General features: G+C 39.2%; 1 protein-coding gene across 9 annotated transcripts in view; it reads right to left on the bottom strand.

Moving 5' to 3' along the window:
- Positions 1 to 20214, bottom strand: part of CPLANE1 (ciliogenesis and planar polarity effector complex subunit 1) — a 107909-nt gene that overhangs the window by 21707 nt on the left and 65988 nt on the right. For 6 of the 9 annotated variants that reach the window (XM_061393698.1, XM_061393696.1, XM_061393701.1 and 3 more), the window contains 6 exons: positions 19595 to 19704; positions 19069 to 19264; positions 18700 to 18849; positions 15936 to 16189; positions 10817 to 10904; positions 1408 to 1530 (listed from right to left, as the gene is read on the bottom strand). In XM_061393698.1, coding sequence (XP_061249682.1) covers positions 1408 to 1530; positions 10817 to 10904; positions 15936 to 16189; positions 18700 to 18849; positions 19069 to 19264; positions 19595 to 19704 — 921 coding nt within the window. Of the gene's footprint in view, positions 1 to 1407; positions 10709 to 10816; positions 10905 to 15935; positions 16190 to 18699; positions 18850 to 19068; positions 19265 to 19594; positions 19705 to 20214 lie in introns of those variants that run through there. The other 3 variants (XM_061393700.1, XM_061393705.1, XM_061393704.1) reach the window with 3 other exon arrangements.

Genomic DNA, 20214 nt, shown 5'->3' with positions numbered 1-20214 from the left:
TCCATAAGAGGAAAGAGGAAAGATACTGGTGAGCAAGAACCTATAGGAATCAAACAGATTCTCAGCTAAATGCTTTATATACAGTAATTAATCTTCACAACAACTCAGTGAATAAAAATGATTATCTCCATATGATGATGACTGAAATATGAACAGAATCTAGAAAGAGTTTAGAGAAAAAATACAAAGCTTAAAAACAGCTTAATAGTTTTTATTTAAACAACAGCAATGCCACTTAAAAATAGCATTTCTAACTGCTTATATAACTTTAATAATGGTAATAAAACATATTGCAAGCATTCAATAAAATCACCCTTATTGACCATAAGTATCTGAGGGCAAAAAAGGTATTTCAAGGCCACCATTAGAGTTCCAACTGTGATACGCAGTATGCCCTGCTATTACTATGACACAAAATATCACCTAGGACTAAGGAATAGCATTTTGAACTGTCAGCTCTAAAAGAAATAGAATGAACAATGGCCCTGAATTTCTCTAAGCCTCAATATTCTCAACTGTAAAATGGGAGAATGGTAGCTAGATCACAGGTCAGGCTTACACCAGGGTCAACACACATAAAACAGTGATGTCTGGCATGTGGAAGAGGCTCACAAAATCAGTCATTATTTTGTTTCCAAATCAAAACTCTTAAAATTGACAGAGTTTTAATTCCTCAATTTTTATACAAATCAAACAGTATAGTAGTATAGTATAATATACCAGTGTAATACTGTAATGTTTCAGTTGCTATGTATTTAACGGGGCTTTCCAGGTGGCGCTCGTGGTAAAGAACCCAACTTGGGTTTGAGCCCTGGGTCGGGAAGATCCCCTGGAGGAGGGCATGGCAACTACTCTAGTATGCTTGCCTGGAGAATCCCATGGACAGAGGAGCCTGAATTACACAGAGATATGACACATCTTGTGGAGAAGGCAATGGCACCCCACTCCAGTACTCTTGCCTGGAAAATCCATGGACGGAGGAGCCTGGTGGGCTGCAGTCCATGAGGTCAGTAAGAGTCGGACACGACTGAGTGATTCACTTTGACTTTCACTTTCATGCACTGGAGAAGGAAATGGCAACCCACTCCAGTGTTCTTGCCTGGAGAATCCTAGGGACGGGGGAGCCTGGTGGGCTGCCGTCTATGGGGTCGCACAGAGTCAGACACGACTGAAGCGACTTAGCAGTAGTGGCAGCATGACACATCTTGTAGAGTATCTTATGAAAGTGACACGATAATGTAGTACTACATGTACATGGCACAATTTTTAACTTTCTTTTCCCTGAAACTTACGAATATTGCAATGGCTTCACAAATCCTTCACAACTATATTCCCAGTAAAGTAAGTACTCTTCAATAACAGTATCTTGGAAAATAAGAGTAAAGGAAAAAAAGTTAAGAACAATACCAAGAGAAGTCACATTCTGGTCACTGGAAAGGCTGACGGCTGAATGAGCCGAAGGAAGCACATAGGTCTTCTGGCAAGGGTAAGTTTCTGTTATTGAAATCTCTTCTTTGTCCCTCTGATCTTCTTTATTCATATAAGTCAGGAAGTGCATTAATCCAGAGAACATATATTACAATAAAAAGAAAATAATGATAATGGGAAAAAAATCACATGGAAAAGACATTATTCTGGTAACTTTCTTACTGCATAATAAAATAATTTAATACAGTATTAAGTTTAAACTGTCTCATAGTAAGAAAATTTATTATCTACTACTAAATTTATTATCAACTTCAGAAAACACAACAGATGGAGCTGCAGTGAATAGGCCCATTACCTGTATAAAACACAGAAGAAATGGTGAATTAAAAAAAAAGCATACACAACCAATTAAACTTGTAAGTAAAATAAGTCTCCTGGTGTCGTAAAATAAAAAGGAATTCAAATCTGGGCACTAAATGGACAATGCTGCTGGTATAGCCCGAGGAGGAACAGGAGACCTGGTTCCTACAGACACAGTGAGAGGAAGTGAGAACGCTGAAGGACAGTTCTGTCCATAAAGTGGGGATAAGAAAAATTCTGCCCTAGAGAAACAGCAAACTTTTTTATCTCCCTGGGTAGTGGATGGGAAAAAAACAAAAGTTAACTCAGAAAACAGACACCCACCCTGTCTTGCTATACTACAGGCAGGTGTGGGATCTGAATTTACACTATCTATGTGGTACAGCAACTCCAAGCCAAAAAAAAGATCATAAAACCGTGTCCCCACTTTTTTCTACTTCAGTAACAGCAAGAAGAAAATAACAAAATCATGCCAAAGAAAAACATACACAACCTAGCAGAACTACCCCCTAAATAAGCTCCATATAAAAAATTACAACTCACACAAAAGAATAAGCAGCCCAGAGCATCAGTATACACATCTGACAATTGAAAATATGCAGACACAAAATAAAATAATCTGAAAGGGCATAAAATATTACTAAAATGATTAAACTGATAAAATAAGGTATAGAAACCACAGTAAAAGAAAAGGACAGTACATCCAAAGAACAGAGAGATTTGAAAAAGAAAGAAATCTTCTGGACATTAAGAATGTAGTCACCAAAATTAAAATCCTACAGCAAAGAAGACACAGCAGTAGAGAGAATGAGTAGACTAAGAGAAAGAGTTCTGAGGAAATATCCTGGAGCACATCACTGAGAGCAAAGGGAGACCCTGAGGGTGGTTAGGAGACAGGGAGTAGACTGAGAAGTCCCAGCACACCTCTAACAAGAGCTTTAGAAAAAGCAATACTCCAAAAGAAGCCAGGTAAGACTTCCCAGTGTTAAAACTGCAAATTAACAAGCCATCCCTACTCCCATATAGAATAAATAAAAGGAATTATACACCTAGACACACCATTTCAACATGCAAAATAAACCCAAAATAAAGATGAAAACTGTAAAAGTGATCAGAGATAAAACAACAGCAATTTAGACATCACATGGGTATTATACACTCAGCAATTAGAAATGTCAATGGAAAAATGGAATAATATCTTAAAAGACTGAGGGAAGATAAGCAGTGACCTAGCATTCTGATCTCAGCTGTGAGCCATCACTCACACACTGCAGTAAAATCACAACTATTTTCAAAGACTGGGCGAACTGGCTACTGACAGACTCCAGTTGAAAGAACTAATACAGGAAGGAGGAAGGAAACAGTCCTCAACGAAGTGGATGCAAGGAGCAACTCTGCAATAACCGCACAAAAGAGAAAATGCCAGACTGCACCTTGGGGAATGACGACAAGTATTATTTGATGAAACCTGTGTTTTTGTCTAATATACTTATTTTTTACATATGTACATCATTCAGTTTACAATGTCTTTGAAAAAAAGAAGCAACTGAGGGGAAATAAACTGGCAAACATGCTGATAAATTCAAATTAGTACAGACATATAAAAATAAAAGACAAAGGAGACTAAGTGGGCAGGTTAAAAACAAGGTACAGATCTGAAATATTAGAAAACAGTATCAGAGAAGATGTGAAGAGGCATGTGTATATGTGTGCAGAGTCATGTGCGAATCTTTGCAAACCCATGGACTGCACCACGCCAGGTTCCTCTGTCCAAGAAATTTTCCAGGCAGCAATACTAGAGTGGGTTGGCATTTCCTCCTCCAGGGGATCTTCCTGGCCAAATTGAACCTGCATCTCCAGTGTCCCCTGTATTAGCAGGCGGATTCTTTACCACTGAGCCCCTGGAATACCAGTGCTAAAAGCTCTAACATAAGACCTTATGTTGCTTGTGAGGTAAATATATTCATCTCAACACTCAATTCTGAATGTTGAAAATTGAAGAATATGTCCTAAGGGAATAAAAATAGAATGTATAATTTCTGAACAAATAGAGGGGGAAAGAGTGGATACAAAAAACTCAATCCAATAGAAGGAAAGAAAAAAGGACAAAAAGTAAACAAAAGAGAGAGTAAATAGGAAGCACAAAATAAGATAATAGAAGCAAGCACAAATGTATCAGTAATCACAATAAACAGCTGCTTATATCTTATAATTAAAACACAAAGTATGTAATTATTTGAAGAATGAAATCTAGCCATATTTGCTGAACACATCTATAACACAGTCACTCATCTTGAAAGTAAAGGGATGTCTAATGACAGGAAATAAAGGGAACAGAAGAATGTAAATGACACCACAGAGACACAATTAACAAAATGTAGACCCTGAAAAATACTTCAGGACAAACAACCAAGTTTCTTCAACAATAAACCAGAAGGGGAAAAAGAGAGAAAAAAAGAGGAACCCAGAAATTAAAAGAGAATTATAAGCCATCAACCAAATGCCATGTATGGACCTTATCTGGACTCCAACTGGACCAAATACACTATTTTTTAAAATGCGCCAACTGGCAATAGCTGAACACTTATTAGGTATGTGACAGTATCAAGACTTTTTAAAAAAAAGAGGTGATGATGTTGTTACTATTTTTAAAATAGACCTTGTCTTTTAGAGAATGTTAAAATATTTATGGATAAAATAATGTGCTGTCTGGAATTTGCTTTAAAATAATTCAGGAAAAGGTAGAAAGAGTGGGTGGGATATATAAAACAGGACTGGCCATGGGTTGATACTTGTAAAGGTGATTGTTGGGAACATGAAGGTTAATTATACTATTTTGTCTTCTACTGAACTATGCCTGAAACTTACCATTAAAATTTTTAATAAAAAGTATCAAAAAAGATATACCAGGCAAAAGCAAACAGAAATGGACATATTCAACAAAATTGACTTTGAGCCTAAACAACATTATTGAGAATAAAGATAGTCATTACTTAATAATATTTCACTCAATCATGTCCAACTCTTTGCGACTCCATGGACTGCAGCACGCCAGGCTTCCCTGTCCATCACTAACTCCAGGAACTTACTCAAACTCATGTCCATCGAGTCGGTGATGCCATCCAACCATCTCATCCTCTGTCGTCCCCTTCTCCTCCTGACCTCAATCTTTCCCAACATCAGTTCAGTTCAGTTCAGTTGCTCAGTCGTGTCCAACTCTTTGTGACCCCATGAATCGCAGCACGCCAGGCCTCCCTGTCCATCACCAACTCCCGGAGTCTACACAAACCCATGTCCATTGAGTAGGTGATGCCATCCAGCCATCTCATCCTCTGTCATCCCCTTCTTCTCCTGCCCCCAATCCTTCCCAGCATTAGGGTCTTTTCCAATGAGTCAACTCGTCGCATGAGGTGGCCAAAGTATTGGAGTTTCAGCTTCAACATCAGTTCTTCCAATGAACACCCAGGACTGATCTCCTTTGGGATGGACTGGTTGGATCTTCTTGCAGTCCAAGGGACTCTCAAGAGTCTTCACGGCACCACAGTTCAAAAGCATCAGTTCTTCAGTGCTCAGCTTTCTTTATAGTCCAACTCTCACATACATACGTGACTACTGGAAAAACCAGAGCTTTGACTAGACGGACCTTTGTTGGCAAAGTAATATCTCTGCTTTTTAATATGCTGTCTAGGCTGGTCCTAACTTTTCTTCCAAGGAGCAAGTGTCTTTTAATTTCCTGGCTGCAGTCACCATCTGCAGTGATTTTGGAGCCCCCAAAAATAAGGTCTCTCACTGTTTCCATTGTTTCCCCATCAATTTGCCATGAAGTGATGGGACCAGATGCCATGATCTCAGTTTTCTGAATGTTGAGTTTTAAGCCAACTTTTTGGAATGGGTGAATTTAACTCAGATGACCATTATATTTACTACTGTGGGCAAGAATCCCTTAGAAGAAATGGAGTAGCCATCATAGTCAACAAAAGAGTCCAAAATGAGGTACTTGGATGCAATCTCAAAAACAAAAGAAATGATCTCTGTTCATTTCCAAGGCAAACCATTCAATATCATAGTAATTCAAGTCTATGCCCTGACCAGTAACGCTGAAGAAGCCGAAGTTGAACGGTTCTATGAAGACCTATAAGACCTTCTAGAACTAATACCCAAAAAAGATGTTCTTTTCATTATAGGGAACTGGAATGCAAAAGTAGGAAGTCAAAAGATACCTGGAGAATCAGGCAAATCTGGCCTTGGACTACAAAACGAAGCAGGTCAAAGGCTAACAAGAGTTTTGCCAAGAGAATACACTAGTCATAGCAAACACACTCTTCCAACAACACAAGGGAAGACTCTACACATGGACATCACCAGATGGTCAATACTAAAATCAGATTGATAATATTCTTTGCAGTCAAAGATGGAGAAGCTTTATACAGTCAGCAAAAACAAGACCGGGAGCTGACTGTGGCTCAGATCATGAACTCCTGATTGCCAAATTCAGACTTAAATTAAAGAAAGTAGGGAAAACCACTAGACCATTCAGGTATGACCTAAATCAAATCCCTTACGATTATACAATGAAAATGACAAATAGATTCAAGGGATTAGATCTGATAGACAGAGTGCCTGAAGAACTATGGACAGAGGTTTGTGACACTGTACAGGAGGCAGTGATCAAGACCATTCCCAAGAAAAAAGAATGCAAAAAGGCAAAATGGTTGTCTGAGGAGGTGTTACAAATTGCTGAGAAAAGAAGAGAAGCTAAAGACAAAGGAGAAAAGGAAAGATATATCCATTTGAATACAGAGTTCCAAAGAACAGCAAGGAGAGATAAGAAAGCCTTCCTCAGTGATCAATGCAAAAAAATAGAGGAAAACAATAAAATGGGAAAGACTAGAGATCGCTTCAAGAAAATTATAGAGATACCAAGGGAATATTTCATGCAAAGATGGACACAATGAAGGACAGAAATGATATGGACCTAACAGAAGAAGAAGATATTAAGAAGAGGTGGCAAGAATACACAGAGAACTGTACAAAAAAGATCTTCATGACCCAGATAACCACGATGATGTGATCACTCACCTGGAGCCAGACATCCAGGAATGTGAAGTCAAGTGGGCCTTAGGAACATCACTACGAACAAAGCTAGTGGAGGTGATGGAATTCCAGTTGAGCTATTTCAAATCCTAAAAGATGATGCTGGGAAAGTGCTGCACTGAATATGCCAGCAAATTTGGAAAACTCAGCAGTGGCCACAGGACTGGAAAAGGTCAGTTTTCATTCCAATCCCAAAGAAAGCCAATGCCAAAGTATGTTCAAACTACCACACAATTGTACTCATCTCACACGCTAGCAAAGTAATGCTCAAACTTCTCCAAGCCAGGATTCAAAAGTACGTGAACTGTGAACTTCCAGATGTTCAAGCTGGATTTAGAAAAGGCAGAGGAACCAGAGATCAAATTGCCGACATCCACTGGATCATCGAAAAAGAAACAGAGTTCCAGAAAAACATTTACCTCTACTTTATTGACTATGCCAAAGCCTTTGATTGTGTGGATCACAACACACTGGAAAATTCTTAAAAAAGATGGGAATTCCAGACCACCTGACCTGCCTCCTAAGAAATCTGTGTGCAGGTCAAGAAGCTACAGTTAGAACTAGACATGAAACAACAGACTGGTTCCAAATCGGGAAAGGAGTATGTCAAGGCTGTATACTTAATGATAAAACAGATAAAATTCAAGAAAAGTAATCATCATTAACTATATTCATTTTATAACATAGCCTAAACTACATAAGATATACCCATAGCCTGAACCACATAATATATACCCAATTGAATGCAGAGTTCCAAAGAATAGCTAGGAAAGATAAGAAAGCCTTTTTAAGTGAACAATGCAAAGAAATAATAGAACACAACTCAAAGGGAAAAACTAAAGATCTCTTCAAGAAAACTGGAGATACCAAGGGAACATTTCATGCAAGGATGGTCATGATAAAGGACAGAAGTTTTAAGGACCTAACAGAAGCAGAAGAGATTAAGAAGAGGTGCATAGAATACATAGAAGAACTGTACAAAAAAGGTCTTAATGACTTGAATTACCACAAGGCTGTGGTCACTCACCTAGAGACAAGACATCCTGTAGTGTGAAGTTAAATGAACCTTAGGAAGCATTAGTACAAACAAAACCAGTGGAGGTGATGGAATTCCAGCTGAGATATTTCAAATCCTAAAAGCTGATATTGTTAAAGTGATGCACTCAATATGTCAACAAATTTGGAAAAGCCAGCAGTGGCCACAGGACTGAAAAAGGTCGGTTTTTATTCCAAACCCAAAGAAAGGCAATCCCAAAGAATGTCCCAGCTACCAAACAGTTGCACTCATTTCACGTGCTAGCAAGGCAATTCTCAAAATCCTTCATGCCAGGCTTCAACAGTACGTGAACTGAGAACTTCCAGATGTATAAGCTGGATTTAGAAAAGGCAGAGGAACCAGAGATCAAGTTGCCAACATTCACTGGATCATAGAAAAAGTAAAGGATTTCCAGGAAAATATCTATTTCTGCTTCATTGACTACACTAAAGTCTTTGACTTTGTGGATCACAACAAACTGTGGAAAACTCTTAAAGAGATGGGAATACCAGACCACCTTATCTGTCTCCCTGAGAAACCTGTATGCAGGTCAAGAAGCAACAGTTAGAACTGGTTCCAAATTGGGAAAGGAGTATATCAAGGCTGTATATTGTCACCCTGCTTATTTAACTTATATGCAGAATGCATCATGTGAAATGTCAGGCTGGATGAAGCACAAGCTGGAATCAATAGCTGGGAGAAATATCAATAACCTCAGATATGCAGATACCACCACCCTTATGGCAGAAAGCAAAGAAGAACTAAAGAGCCTCTTGATGAAAGTGAAAGATGAGAGTGAAAAAGTTGGCTTAAAACTCAACATTCAGAAAACTAAGATAATGGCAACTGGTCCCAACACTTCATGGCAAATAGATGGAGAAACAATGGAAACAGTGAGAGCCTTTATTTTGGGGGGATCCAAAATTACTGCAGATGGTGACTGCAGCCATGAAATTAAAAGATGCTTGCTCCTTGGAAGAAAAGCTATGAGAAAGCTAGACAGCATATTCAAAAGCAGGGATATCACTTTGCTGACAAAGGTCTGCATAGTCAAAGCAATCGCTTTTCCAGCAGTCATATATGGATATGAAAGTTGGAGCATATAAGAAGGCTAAGTGCCAAAGAATTGACTCTTTTGATCATGGTGCTGGAGAAGACTCTTTGAGAGTCCCTTGGAAAGCAAGGAGATCAAACCAGTCAATCCTAAATGAAATCAAACTGAATATTCACTGAAAGGACTAATGCTGAAGCTGAAGTCTGAAAGTTTGGCCACCTGATATGAAGAGCCAACTCATTAGAAAAGACCCTGACACTAGGAAAGACTGAGGGCAGGAGGAGAAGGGGGTGACGACAGAGGATGAGATGGTTAGCATAATCAACTCAATGGACACGAGTCTGAGCTAACTCTGCATGATAGAGAAGAACAGGGATGCCTGGCATGCTGCAGTCCATGTGGTGGCAAAGAGTCAGACATGAGCTAGTGACTGAACAACAAAAAAACAAGTACATAAAGAAACATTTAACAGAATTACAAAGAGAAATAAACAATTCCAAATCATTGCAGGTAATTTTTAATGCGCCCTTCTGAACAGTGTAATTTAGAAGTCTGACTATGATATATGTGTATGTGACTACACACACACACACATCTCCTACATAAACAGAAAATGCTCACTCTTTTCAAATAAACAGAATATTTACAAAAACTGACTATATATCCTAAGCCTCAACCGAAATTTTAACAAATATCTAAGAGTGATATAAATTGGAAGGACTGATGCTGAAGCTGAAGCTTCAATACTTTGGCCACCTGATGCGAAGAACTGACTCACTGGAAAAGACCTTGATGCTGGGAAAGATTGAAGGCAGGAGGAGAAGGGGATGCCAGAGGATAAGATGGCTGGATGGCACCACCGACTCAATGGACATGTGTTTGAGCAAGCTCCGGGAGTTGGTGATAGACAGGGAAGCCTGGTGTGCTGCAGTCCACGGGGTTACAAAGAGTCAGACACGACTGAGCAACTAAGCTGAACTGAAGAATGATATTATCATACACTCATCTAATCACAGTACAATGAAAATGGAAATAAATTACAAAAATATAGCCCAAGCCCCATAATATTTGGAAGCTAAAAAGTCTTTTTACGAGCTGAAGAATAAATCTTAATATAAATTGAATACCACCAAAAGATATAACAGCAGCACCCTTATCTGGGTCCTTGAATAAACACATTCAGCCTCAAATGCATTTATTAGAAAAAAACAAAGTATGAAGTTAGGAAAAATCCCACAAAGTAAGCCTCCAAGAGCAGAAGAAATAATAAAGCTAAAGAGTAGAAATTTGTGAAAAAGAACATTAAGAAACAATAAAGAGGATCAATAAACCAAACCCCGTTTTCTGGCAAAATGCATTAAACTGCTGACTAGACTAAATGAAAGAAAGAATATAGATACTAACAATTATAGATATAGTAGACATTTAAAAAAATACCCAAATTCTCATTCTTAAAATAAGAAATGCCAAAGCTTAATAACTTCACCGTTGCCAGGCCACTGAACCTGAACTTCAGGCTCCGGCTCCTCTGATGACCGCAGGCAGACACCACCTCAGCACAAGATCTGTGATTCTCAGCGGTCACGCAGCCAGTGGTGCGGAGTCACATAACCGCGATCCAGCCCACACTGCCTCATTCTGGGGCAAAGGCCAGAGGAGGTCACGGCATCAGCTTCTCAGGAAATAAACTGGCCTGAGGTGGGGGCCCATTATGTTATCACAAAATGAATCCTCATCTAAAAATAAGGGTACCGATGGCTTCAGCTCACATAAGAAGACTATTTCTGGCGCACACACATCCTTCCCAAGAAAGGCTTCAGTCCCACCCTGGACCCCTCACAAACCTTCTTCAGAAATGCTAATGGTTTTTGAAGGGAATGTTTTTTCAGATTCAGGGCCAGAAGACAGTTCAATGGGACCCACAGGTTCAACCTATAGAAAAACATACACCACAAAAAAATGGTTACAAATTTTATAGTCTGATTATTTCAAAATACCATAAATAATTTTACATAGGTTTTTCATATTTGCATTGGAAGAATGCAAATATGAAAGATGAAAGAAGAGGATTGAATCCAATACGAGTTAAACGGTGAGGTTTTTTTAAAGAGGAATAAATTTTTACTTATTTTGTATCTTAACCAATTTAACCTTTTAAGAAGCTAAGGAAAACTGCATCACAAATTTTAGAATGGGGAGGAATGTTAACTGCCATCAAGACAAAACTTTCCCTTTTATTTACACAGTTCACCTTTACTTTACTGATTTTTTAATTGAAGTATAATTGACTTACAATGTTATATTAGCTTCAGATGTATACTACAGTAATTCAATATTTTTATACACTACTCACCATATAAAGCTACACAACATTATTCACTATTCTCCCTGTGCTGTACATTGTATCACTGACTTATCTTTACAATTGGTAATTTGTACCTCTTAATCCCCTTCACCTATTTCACCCATCTCCCACCCACCTCTCTTCTGGCAACCACTGGTTTGTTCTCTGTGTCAATGAGTCTGTTTCTGTTTTGTGTTTCAGATAGTCTCTTCAGCAAAAAGTGTCGGGAAAACTGCTGCTGCTGCTGCTAAGTCGCTTCAGTCGTGTTCGACTCTGTGCGACCCCATAGATGGCAGCCTACCAGGCTTGTCCGTCCATGGGATCTCCAGGCAAGAACACTGGAGTGGGTTGCCATTTCCTCCTCCAATGCATGAAAGTGGAAAATGAAAGTGAAGTCGCTCAGTCGTGTCCGACTCTTAGCGACCCCATGGACTGCAGCCTACCAGGCTCCTCCATCCATTGGATTTTCCAGGCAAGAGTACTGGAGTGGGGTGCCATTGCCTTCTCCTGTTGGGAAAACTAGACAGCTCCATTTTAAAGAAGAAAACTAGACCATTTTCTTACACCATACACAAAATAAACTAAAAACTGTCTGTTGCTGTTTTTCAGTTACTAAGTTGTGTCAAGGCTGTATATTGTCACCATGCTTATTTAACTTATATGCAGGGTACATCATGAGAAACGCTGGACTGGAAGAAGCACAAGCTGGAATCAAGATTGCCGGGAGAAATATCAGTAACCTCAGATATGCAGATGACACCACCCTTATGGCAGAAAGTGAAGAGGAACAGAGTGAACAAGTTGGCTTAAAGCTCAACATTCAGAAAACGAAGATCATGGCATCTGGTCCCATCACTTCATGGGAAATAGATGGGGAAACAGTGGAAACAGTGGCAGACTTTATTTTTCTGGGCTCCAAAATCACTGCAGATGGTGACTGCAGCCATGAAATTAAAAGACGCTTACTCCTTGGAAGGAAAGTTATGGCCAACCTAGATAGCATATTCAAAAGCAGAGACATTACTCTGCCAACAAAGGTCCGTCTAGTCAAGGCTATGGTTTTTCCTGTGGTCATGTATGGATGTGAGAGTCGGACTGTGAAGGCTGAGCGCTGAAGAATTGATGCTTTTGAACTGTGGTGTTGGAGAAAACTCTTGAGAGTCCCTTGGACTGCAAGGAGATCCAACCAGTCCATTCTGAAGGAGATCAGCCCTGGGATTTCTTTGGAAGGAATGATGCTAAAGCTGAAACTCCAGTACTTTGGCCACCTCATGTGAAGAGTTGACTCATTGGAAAAGACTCTGATGCTGGGAGGGATTGGGGGCAAGAGGAGAAGGGGACGACAGAGGATGAGATGGCTGGATGGCATCACTGACTCGATGGACGTGAGTCTGAGTGAACTCTGGGAGTTGGTGATGGACAGGGAGGCCTGGCGTGCTGCGATTCATGGGGTCGCGAAGAGTCGGACACGACTGAGCGACTGCACTGACTGAAGTTGTCTGACTCTTCTCGACCTCGTGGATGGCAGCACACCAGGCTTCCCTGTTCTTCACTATTTCTCAGAATCTGCTCAAACTCACGTCCATTGAGTTGGTGACGCCATCCAACCATCTGATAAAGACTTAAAGGTAAGACCGGAAACTGTAAAACTCCTAGAGGAAAACTGAGGCAATAGGCTCTCACACTGGTCTCAGCAATATATTTTTGGATCTGTCTCCTCAGGCAAGTGTAACAACAGCAAAAATAAACAGAGACTACAACAAACCAGAAAGTTTTTGCACAGTGTAGGAAACCAACAACAAAATAGAAAGGCGACCTATAGACTGGGAGAAAATATTTGCAAATACTCTCTTTGATGAGGGAGTAATATCTAAAATATTAACAGAACTCATACAGCTAAATATCAAAAAAAAAAAAAAAACCCAATTTAAAATTGGGTACAGGACATGAACAGACATTTTTTCCAAAGAAAACATACAAATAGCCAGTGGGCTTATGAAAAGATGGTCAACATCAGTAATCACCTAGGAAATGCAAATCAAAACCACAGTGAGCTATCATATGCCGGACAGATTGTCTATTATCAAAAAGACAAACAAGTGTGTGGGGAAAAGGGAACGCTTGAGCACCACTGGTGGGAAGCAAACTCATGCAGCCACTGTGGAAAACAGTATGGAAGTTCCTCAAAAAACAACAACAGGTCTACCATACAGTCCAGAAATTCCAATTTTGGGTATTTATCTTTAGAAATCAAATCTTTCATTTTAAAGATGAGGAATGCGGACCAGAGAGATGCAGAGACTCTCAAATCCAGCACATGGACTTGAACAAATATTTTTAAAGCACCTGGTTGGGGTGTCCACAGTACCCCTCAGCTTCTTCCAGGCCAACAGGCCATTTTCTTAAACTAAAATGAGCAAGTAAAAAAAAAATCTCTGTGTTTATGTGTGCATCAAATAGGATGAGAACATTTTAAACTAATATGCCAAACCTTTCATTTAAATCAGTTCTATTTCCTTCAAAGCAGTCACCTCGGAAGACTATATGCTTATTGAGTTTGATCAACAAATTTCAGAATTCTTTGTTTGAAACTGCCTCCCAAGCTTGGGCGACAATTATTAATAACTATTCCATTATTATTATATGAATGTGATTTTATTTGTCTGAATCTAAAAACGAGAGCACAAAAACAGCCATCAAATAAACATTTATCAGATGTCTGCCATCCACCAAGTAAAAGACAAATTCTTACTTTCCAGTGTGGAAAGGCTGGGGCCGAGAGGGGACCAGAATCAGAATTTGGAGGAACCTTTAAAACACACAAGAGCGTGACCTATGCCCTGCTCCTTGAGAAGCCACCTCCCCCTCCGTCTCTTTCCCCGCCCCACCCTGGTCAACCTGAACCTGAAGTTGCTCAGTCGTGTCCGACTCTTTGCGACCCCATGGACTATAGCCTACCAGGCTTCTCCGTCCATGGGATTTTTCAGGCAAGAGTACTGGAGTGGGGTGCCATTTCCTTCTCCAGGGGATCTTCCCGACCCAGGGATTGAACCCAGGTCTCCTGCATTGTAGGCAGACGCTTTTATCCTCTGAGCCACCAGGGAAGCAGGGCTGGAATATTTACACAGTCACAAGAGGCCTTGTGTACCTGTGTGTCCTGACAGCACCCTGTTCACGTGTATTTTTGGTGCACACATCTATCTTCTTTTATTAGATTCTAAGTTCCTTGAGAGTAGGGACTATGCCTTATTTGCTTTCCTATTCCTAGAACTTAGCACAGGGCCCAGCACGTGGTAAAAGCTTGATAAATGTTTGTTAAAGGAATGAATGACTCACCAGATCTGGTGAGTGTGAACAAGCCAGGATCAAGACTAGACTGAGGTGGAAGTAACATACCAGGCTTTACATAAACTAGGAGCTTAATAAACTGGAAGAGAAGGCAATTTTGAAAGTGATTCCTTGGAATATGGACTTCTAGGGACAATTTCAACACTCAACATTAATTTGGATGTAATAAATCTAAACCTGGATTAAAAACAAAAAGGAAAACAACCAACTAAACACCATAATGTCATTACTTAATAGTAATCCTGAAACTGATACAACATTGTAAATCAACTACACTGCAATAAAATTTAAAAAACCAAAGCAGCAATCCTACTTCATATATTATTTTCACTGTAGTTTCACATATACTAAATCTTAACTTTTTAATAATTGCTAAACCTTTGGATTAAAGAAATGCCATAATCCTAATAAATACATCTTTTAAAATATCAACATTCTAGTAACCTGGAATATTTGTTAGGTATGTCACTGATGGAATTCTTTTTCTGCAAATTTACATTTTCTGTAATTTGCATTTCCCAATATAAGGCTTTAATACATTCAAAATATTTTTACTATTTTTTAATTAATCTTTATTTTATAAAAATTTTATTTCCTAAAAAAATAGGATATTTGTATAAAATAAGTAATAGAGACTTCTTTTCTATTTGTCTAACTACCATTATATACCATATACATAAACATTAATCTCTTTATGATGCAAGCTCTTTAAAGATACAGAAAACTTCTAAGGACTACTAATCCTGTTCTATAAACTATTTGAAAGAAATTGAGAATTCAAAATGTAAGGACAACAATGTCTGTAGAGTTATAAAAAAATCTTGCTGAAGAAAATGATACTCAATTGAGAGCAGGATTTATCTAAAACCACATTCTGGTTTTGTAATTCATGTATTTATTTTCCTGGTAGAAGTTGAGGGTTCAGTTCTTAAAAGCTTAATGCTTAAGTGGAAGTGGTTCTCCACGGGGAGAACGCCCCTCAGAGGACATGTGTCAGTGCCTGGAGACATTTTTGGTTATTGAGGCTAAAGGGAACGCTACTGACAGCTAGAGGTCAAGACTAGGGGCGCTACTAAAATCCTACAACGCGTGGGGTAGATGTCCACAACAGAGAATTACCTGGCCCAAATGCCAACAATGCTGCAGGCTGAGAAACCTTAGCTTTTGAACCCATTTCTCATTATTTTGAAAAATCAAGAGTCTAAAATTATATCACACTACAAATCTAGTAAGTAGGTTAACAAACAAATTAACAAGTAAAGACAGTCTACCTTCATACAGTGTCGGTCTGGCGCTGTGTGTGGGGGGTAATTGTGCTCTATGTTTTCAGCGAGGTTCTGTAATGCTAAGAGCTGTTCATCAATTTTCTGAAGCTTTGCGGTGAGATGCTCCAGCCGGCGAGCTGCAGGGCTTGGTGCAGGACGAGCGGTGGGGACTTCCTGTAGCACCTCCCACAGAAGATAGTCTTCTGTAGCATCTGACTTTGAGCTCGGTTCCTTGAAGTGAAAATCTGGCTTCGGAGTATCTAAATATTATTAAAGGTAATATCAGAACTGACTACAGTTAAGAAAAATTGTAATAGATGCTGACGATTTAATTTCTCAAAGACCTCACTTTAAGTCAACATAACATTCCCTTCTTTCAAATCAGTTTTAATTTAATATACTTAGAAATATCCTCAGCTTCTTGACTTCTGAGATTAGTCTTTGTTGTGAGATAGGATATATAACAGTGTTACCATTACCCCAAAGCACCATTACAATGAAATCTGAATGTTAATGTTACTTTTACTTTCTGCTACAAAAATACATTTCACCAAAAAGCAACTTTAAAGTCTTTATGACTTTTTAAAACTCTACCTGAAAACCAACATCACACAGTAAAAGCTAGGTCCAATGTAGGCCATTACTGCCTCTATGTGGGATCTCAGGCAAACATTAAGCCTCTCAAGACCAATATATATCAAAGTCAATGACTCTCTGTACTTTTGAACTCAGCTGATTCTTGTCCCTAATTTGAAACACTTCTTCTGGCCTCTGGGTCTTCTCCTCCCTATCTCATGCTCCCTTCTTAGTCATCATCTTGGACTGTTTCTCTGCAACCCACACTCCTTTCACCCTTCAGTACTTCCAGGGCACCAGTCTCAGATCACGGCTCTTCTCACTCCACCCACCCTCTCTGGGTGAGGTCTCAGGTGCACTGCTGACTCTCACATCCAAACAACTCTGTGAGCTCCAGTTCTTAAATCTATCTGTGTCCTGAACATCTTATTCTGCTCTTACTCTGTTTTTCAGTCACTAAGTCACGTCCGACCCTTTGCGAGCCCATGGACTGCAGCACGCCAGGCTCCTCTGTTCTCCACTATATCCCAAAGTTTGCTCAAATCCATGTCCATTGAGTTAGTGATGCTATCTAATCATCTCATCCTCTGTCGTTCCCCTCTCCTGCCTTCAGTCTTTCCCAGCATCAAGGTCTTTTCCAATGAGTCAGTCAGCTCTTCGCATCAGGTGGCCAAAGTATTGAAGCTTCAGCTTCAGCATCAGTCCTTCCAATGAATATTCAGGGTTGATTTCCTTTAGGATTGACTGGTGTGATCTCCTTGCAGTCCAAGGGACTCTCAAGAGTCTTCTCCAGCACCACAGTTCAAAAGAATGAATTCTTCAGCTCTCAGCCTTCGTTATGGTTCCTCTCTCACATTCATACATAACTATTGGAAAAACCATAGCTCTGACTATCTGGACCTTTGTTGGCAAAGTGAAGTCTCTTATTTGGCAAAGTGATGTCATCTTATTCAGGTTGTCCCAAAGGCAGATCAAACCAAACTCACAGCTTTTGCCCTTTTACCCTCTTTCCTCCTGATTCCCTAGCTCAGGGAACAGCACTATCATTCACCCAGTTTCCCAAGCCAGCTGCCTGAAATGCATTCAAGATTGTCTTTCCTTCAGTTCCAACATGACACCAAAATACTGATGATCCCCCCTGCCAATCATCTCCTCATTCCTACCACCACAGCTTAGCCAAAGCTTTCACAACCCAAGGACACCAAACAGTATGAAAGAAAGTGAAAGTGAAGTCGCTAAATCGTGTCCGACTCTTTGTGACCCCATGGACTGTAGCCTACCAGGTTCCACCGTCCATGGGATTTTCCAGGCAAGAGTACTGGAGTGGGGTGCCATTTCCTTCTCCAGGAGATCTTCCCAAACCAGGGATTGAAGCTGGGTCTCCCACATTGTAGGCAGACACTTTACCATCTAAGCCACCAGGGAAATCCCAATCTCTAAATACTTCATTCCTCTCTAACCCAAATTCTACAAAGGCCCCAGAGAGATCTTTTAAAACATAAATCTTGTTTATGTTTTAAAACATAAAACATATTGCTCCTTTTCCACCTGAAATCCTTCAGCATTTCTCTAATGCCTTCACCTTAAAAGTTCAAATGTCTTCGAATGAAAGACAATGCCATTGTCTTTCCTAGGCCTTCCTATCTAGCTCTTCTCTTGCTATTTCTTTAAAACAGAAGAACACCAAGCACACTGAACTTTAATTTTCTCAGACTTGGCATCTGAGTCATCATAGGATCTATTCTATCTGTGTGATCTATTCTCTGCAGCTTTCTCTTGCTCAGTCCTACTGTTAAGATGCCATTTAGGTGCCTCTCCGCTACACAGCCTCAGTCCTTCCCAGAGATGGATTAGATGCTGTATGCCCCAACAATCTCATCCTTTTTACCACGATGGCACGCACCGTGCCGTCAGGTGTTACGGTCATCTCTTCACTTCCCTGCTTTCCTTCCCCCACATGTGGGCCCACAGCAGAGAGCCGGGTGGCACTCTCTTCTCTGGTCCCTGCATGTTGCCCCTAACGTGATGCTCAGTGAATGAAGAGATGGTCAGCTGAGGCTTACGATGCCTGTCCTACTTGCCTCCATAGAGATTTTGTGAAGATCAAATTATTCAACAAAAAACCCTAAAAAATGTGAATGACTAAATAAATGTATGTAATGATTATATTTCAGTCTCAGGGTAGGAAATTCACCTGTGTCCTGCCGTACGTCTGATGGTAGAGGTGAGATGACATGAGGCTCCTTCACTTCTGTACTGCCCGCTCTCCAGCTGCTTCCACCCAGACAGGAGGGAGACACTTTCGCAGGTTTGAAAAATAAATCCACAGTGGAATAGGCAGATTCTACCAAGAACATGAAAAGCATACAAAGACTAATTCTAAACTTATAAACAAGGTATTGAGAAGATTAACAGAACATTTCTAAATGTGAATATAAACATCTAAAACTATAGTGGATTTGGAGGAGGAGAACTAAGAGACAAGAGTTGGGATAACAATGCTATATTAAAGAAGTTTTCAAAAATGTTTTAAATTTATTTTAAAAGTAGGACAAATTATTACCTTTACTCTTCAGATTGTCAAGAGCCGGGGGAATAGCATTAGTAACTGAAGCTGCCATGTAATGTAATTCTGCAGAAGACGGGACTTCTAGACAATCACTGTGTGGCTTGATATTATCTGAAGGCTCCTCCTTGACAGGTAATTCCTGTAGATCATCAGCTTCAATGTCAATCACATTTATGTAAGTGTGTCCAACCTGAGCCAAAACATATAAAATCAAAGAGGGTTACATTCCTTTTATTTACATGGCCATTTCACCCTACCCTTACCCAAAAAAAGGTTTAATTCTCAAGGCAGTAAGAGCTTACATGAGCCTAACTTAGGGAAAACTGCAAGAATTATGTTACAGTCTTAGTTTACAATATCTGGAGGCATAACATTTAAATCTTAAACTAAATTTTGACCTTTCCAACAAATCTACGTAGGTGAGACTTTTTGGCCTTATTTCATCTATACAACTGAATAATGCAGATGACCATGATAAATTTTAGCACACAGGTATTATTAAAACTTTCAAATTTAGTACCATATCAGATGCTGAAGGTGACAGAGGTTTCTCTGATATTTCAGTGGGAAGTCTGAGATTTAGACATATATCTGGAGCCAAAAGTTGAGGAACATTCAAAGTTTCATGTTCTAAAAATCAAGATAGCAAAAAAAAAATTCTGTAATTAGTTCTACATCATTAACTTTGTAAGAACAAGTTAGCAACAAACAACATTAAAAATATTTGTTGAAAATCTAAGTAGAAGTTTCTTTGTATAAATAAAGAAAATTCTATTCTACTCTAGTGGCAAGATTATATTTAATCTAGACTAATTCATAATTGAATGCAGACTGACTACAGTTTTTCTCATATGAATGATTCATAAGAATAAGGAAATATCTAAGTCTTACCAAGAAAATGCTATAATTTCCTTTTTCTGTTTCAGATATATTGTCATTTTTGTTTAACATTTCAATAAAACCAGATTTTAGGAAATTAATCATAGCAAATTTTTTTCTTTCAACACTGCTTCTTGTTGTTTGTTCACTTGGTTAAACAGCTTTATTGAGACATAATTCACCTCCTTTAAAAATGTATAACATATATATATGTATGAGTGTATATACATGTATGTATGTATAAAAATGTATAACTCAAAT

The sequence above is a fragment of the Bos javanicus genome, chromosome 20, assembly GCF_032452875.1.
Source record: "Bos javanicus breed banteng chromosome 20, ARS-OSU_banteng_1.0, whole genome shotgun sequence".
In the NCBI taxonomy this organism is placed as follows: Eukaryota; Metazoa; Chordata; class Mammalia; order Artiodactyla; family Bovidae; genus Bos; species Bos javanicus.
Note: the sequence above shows the minus strand (reverse complement) of the source record. Positions and strands in the feature narration are given on the sequence as shown.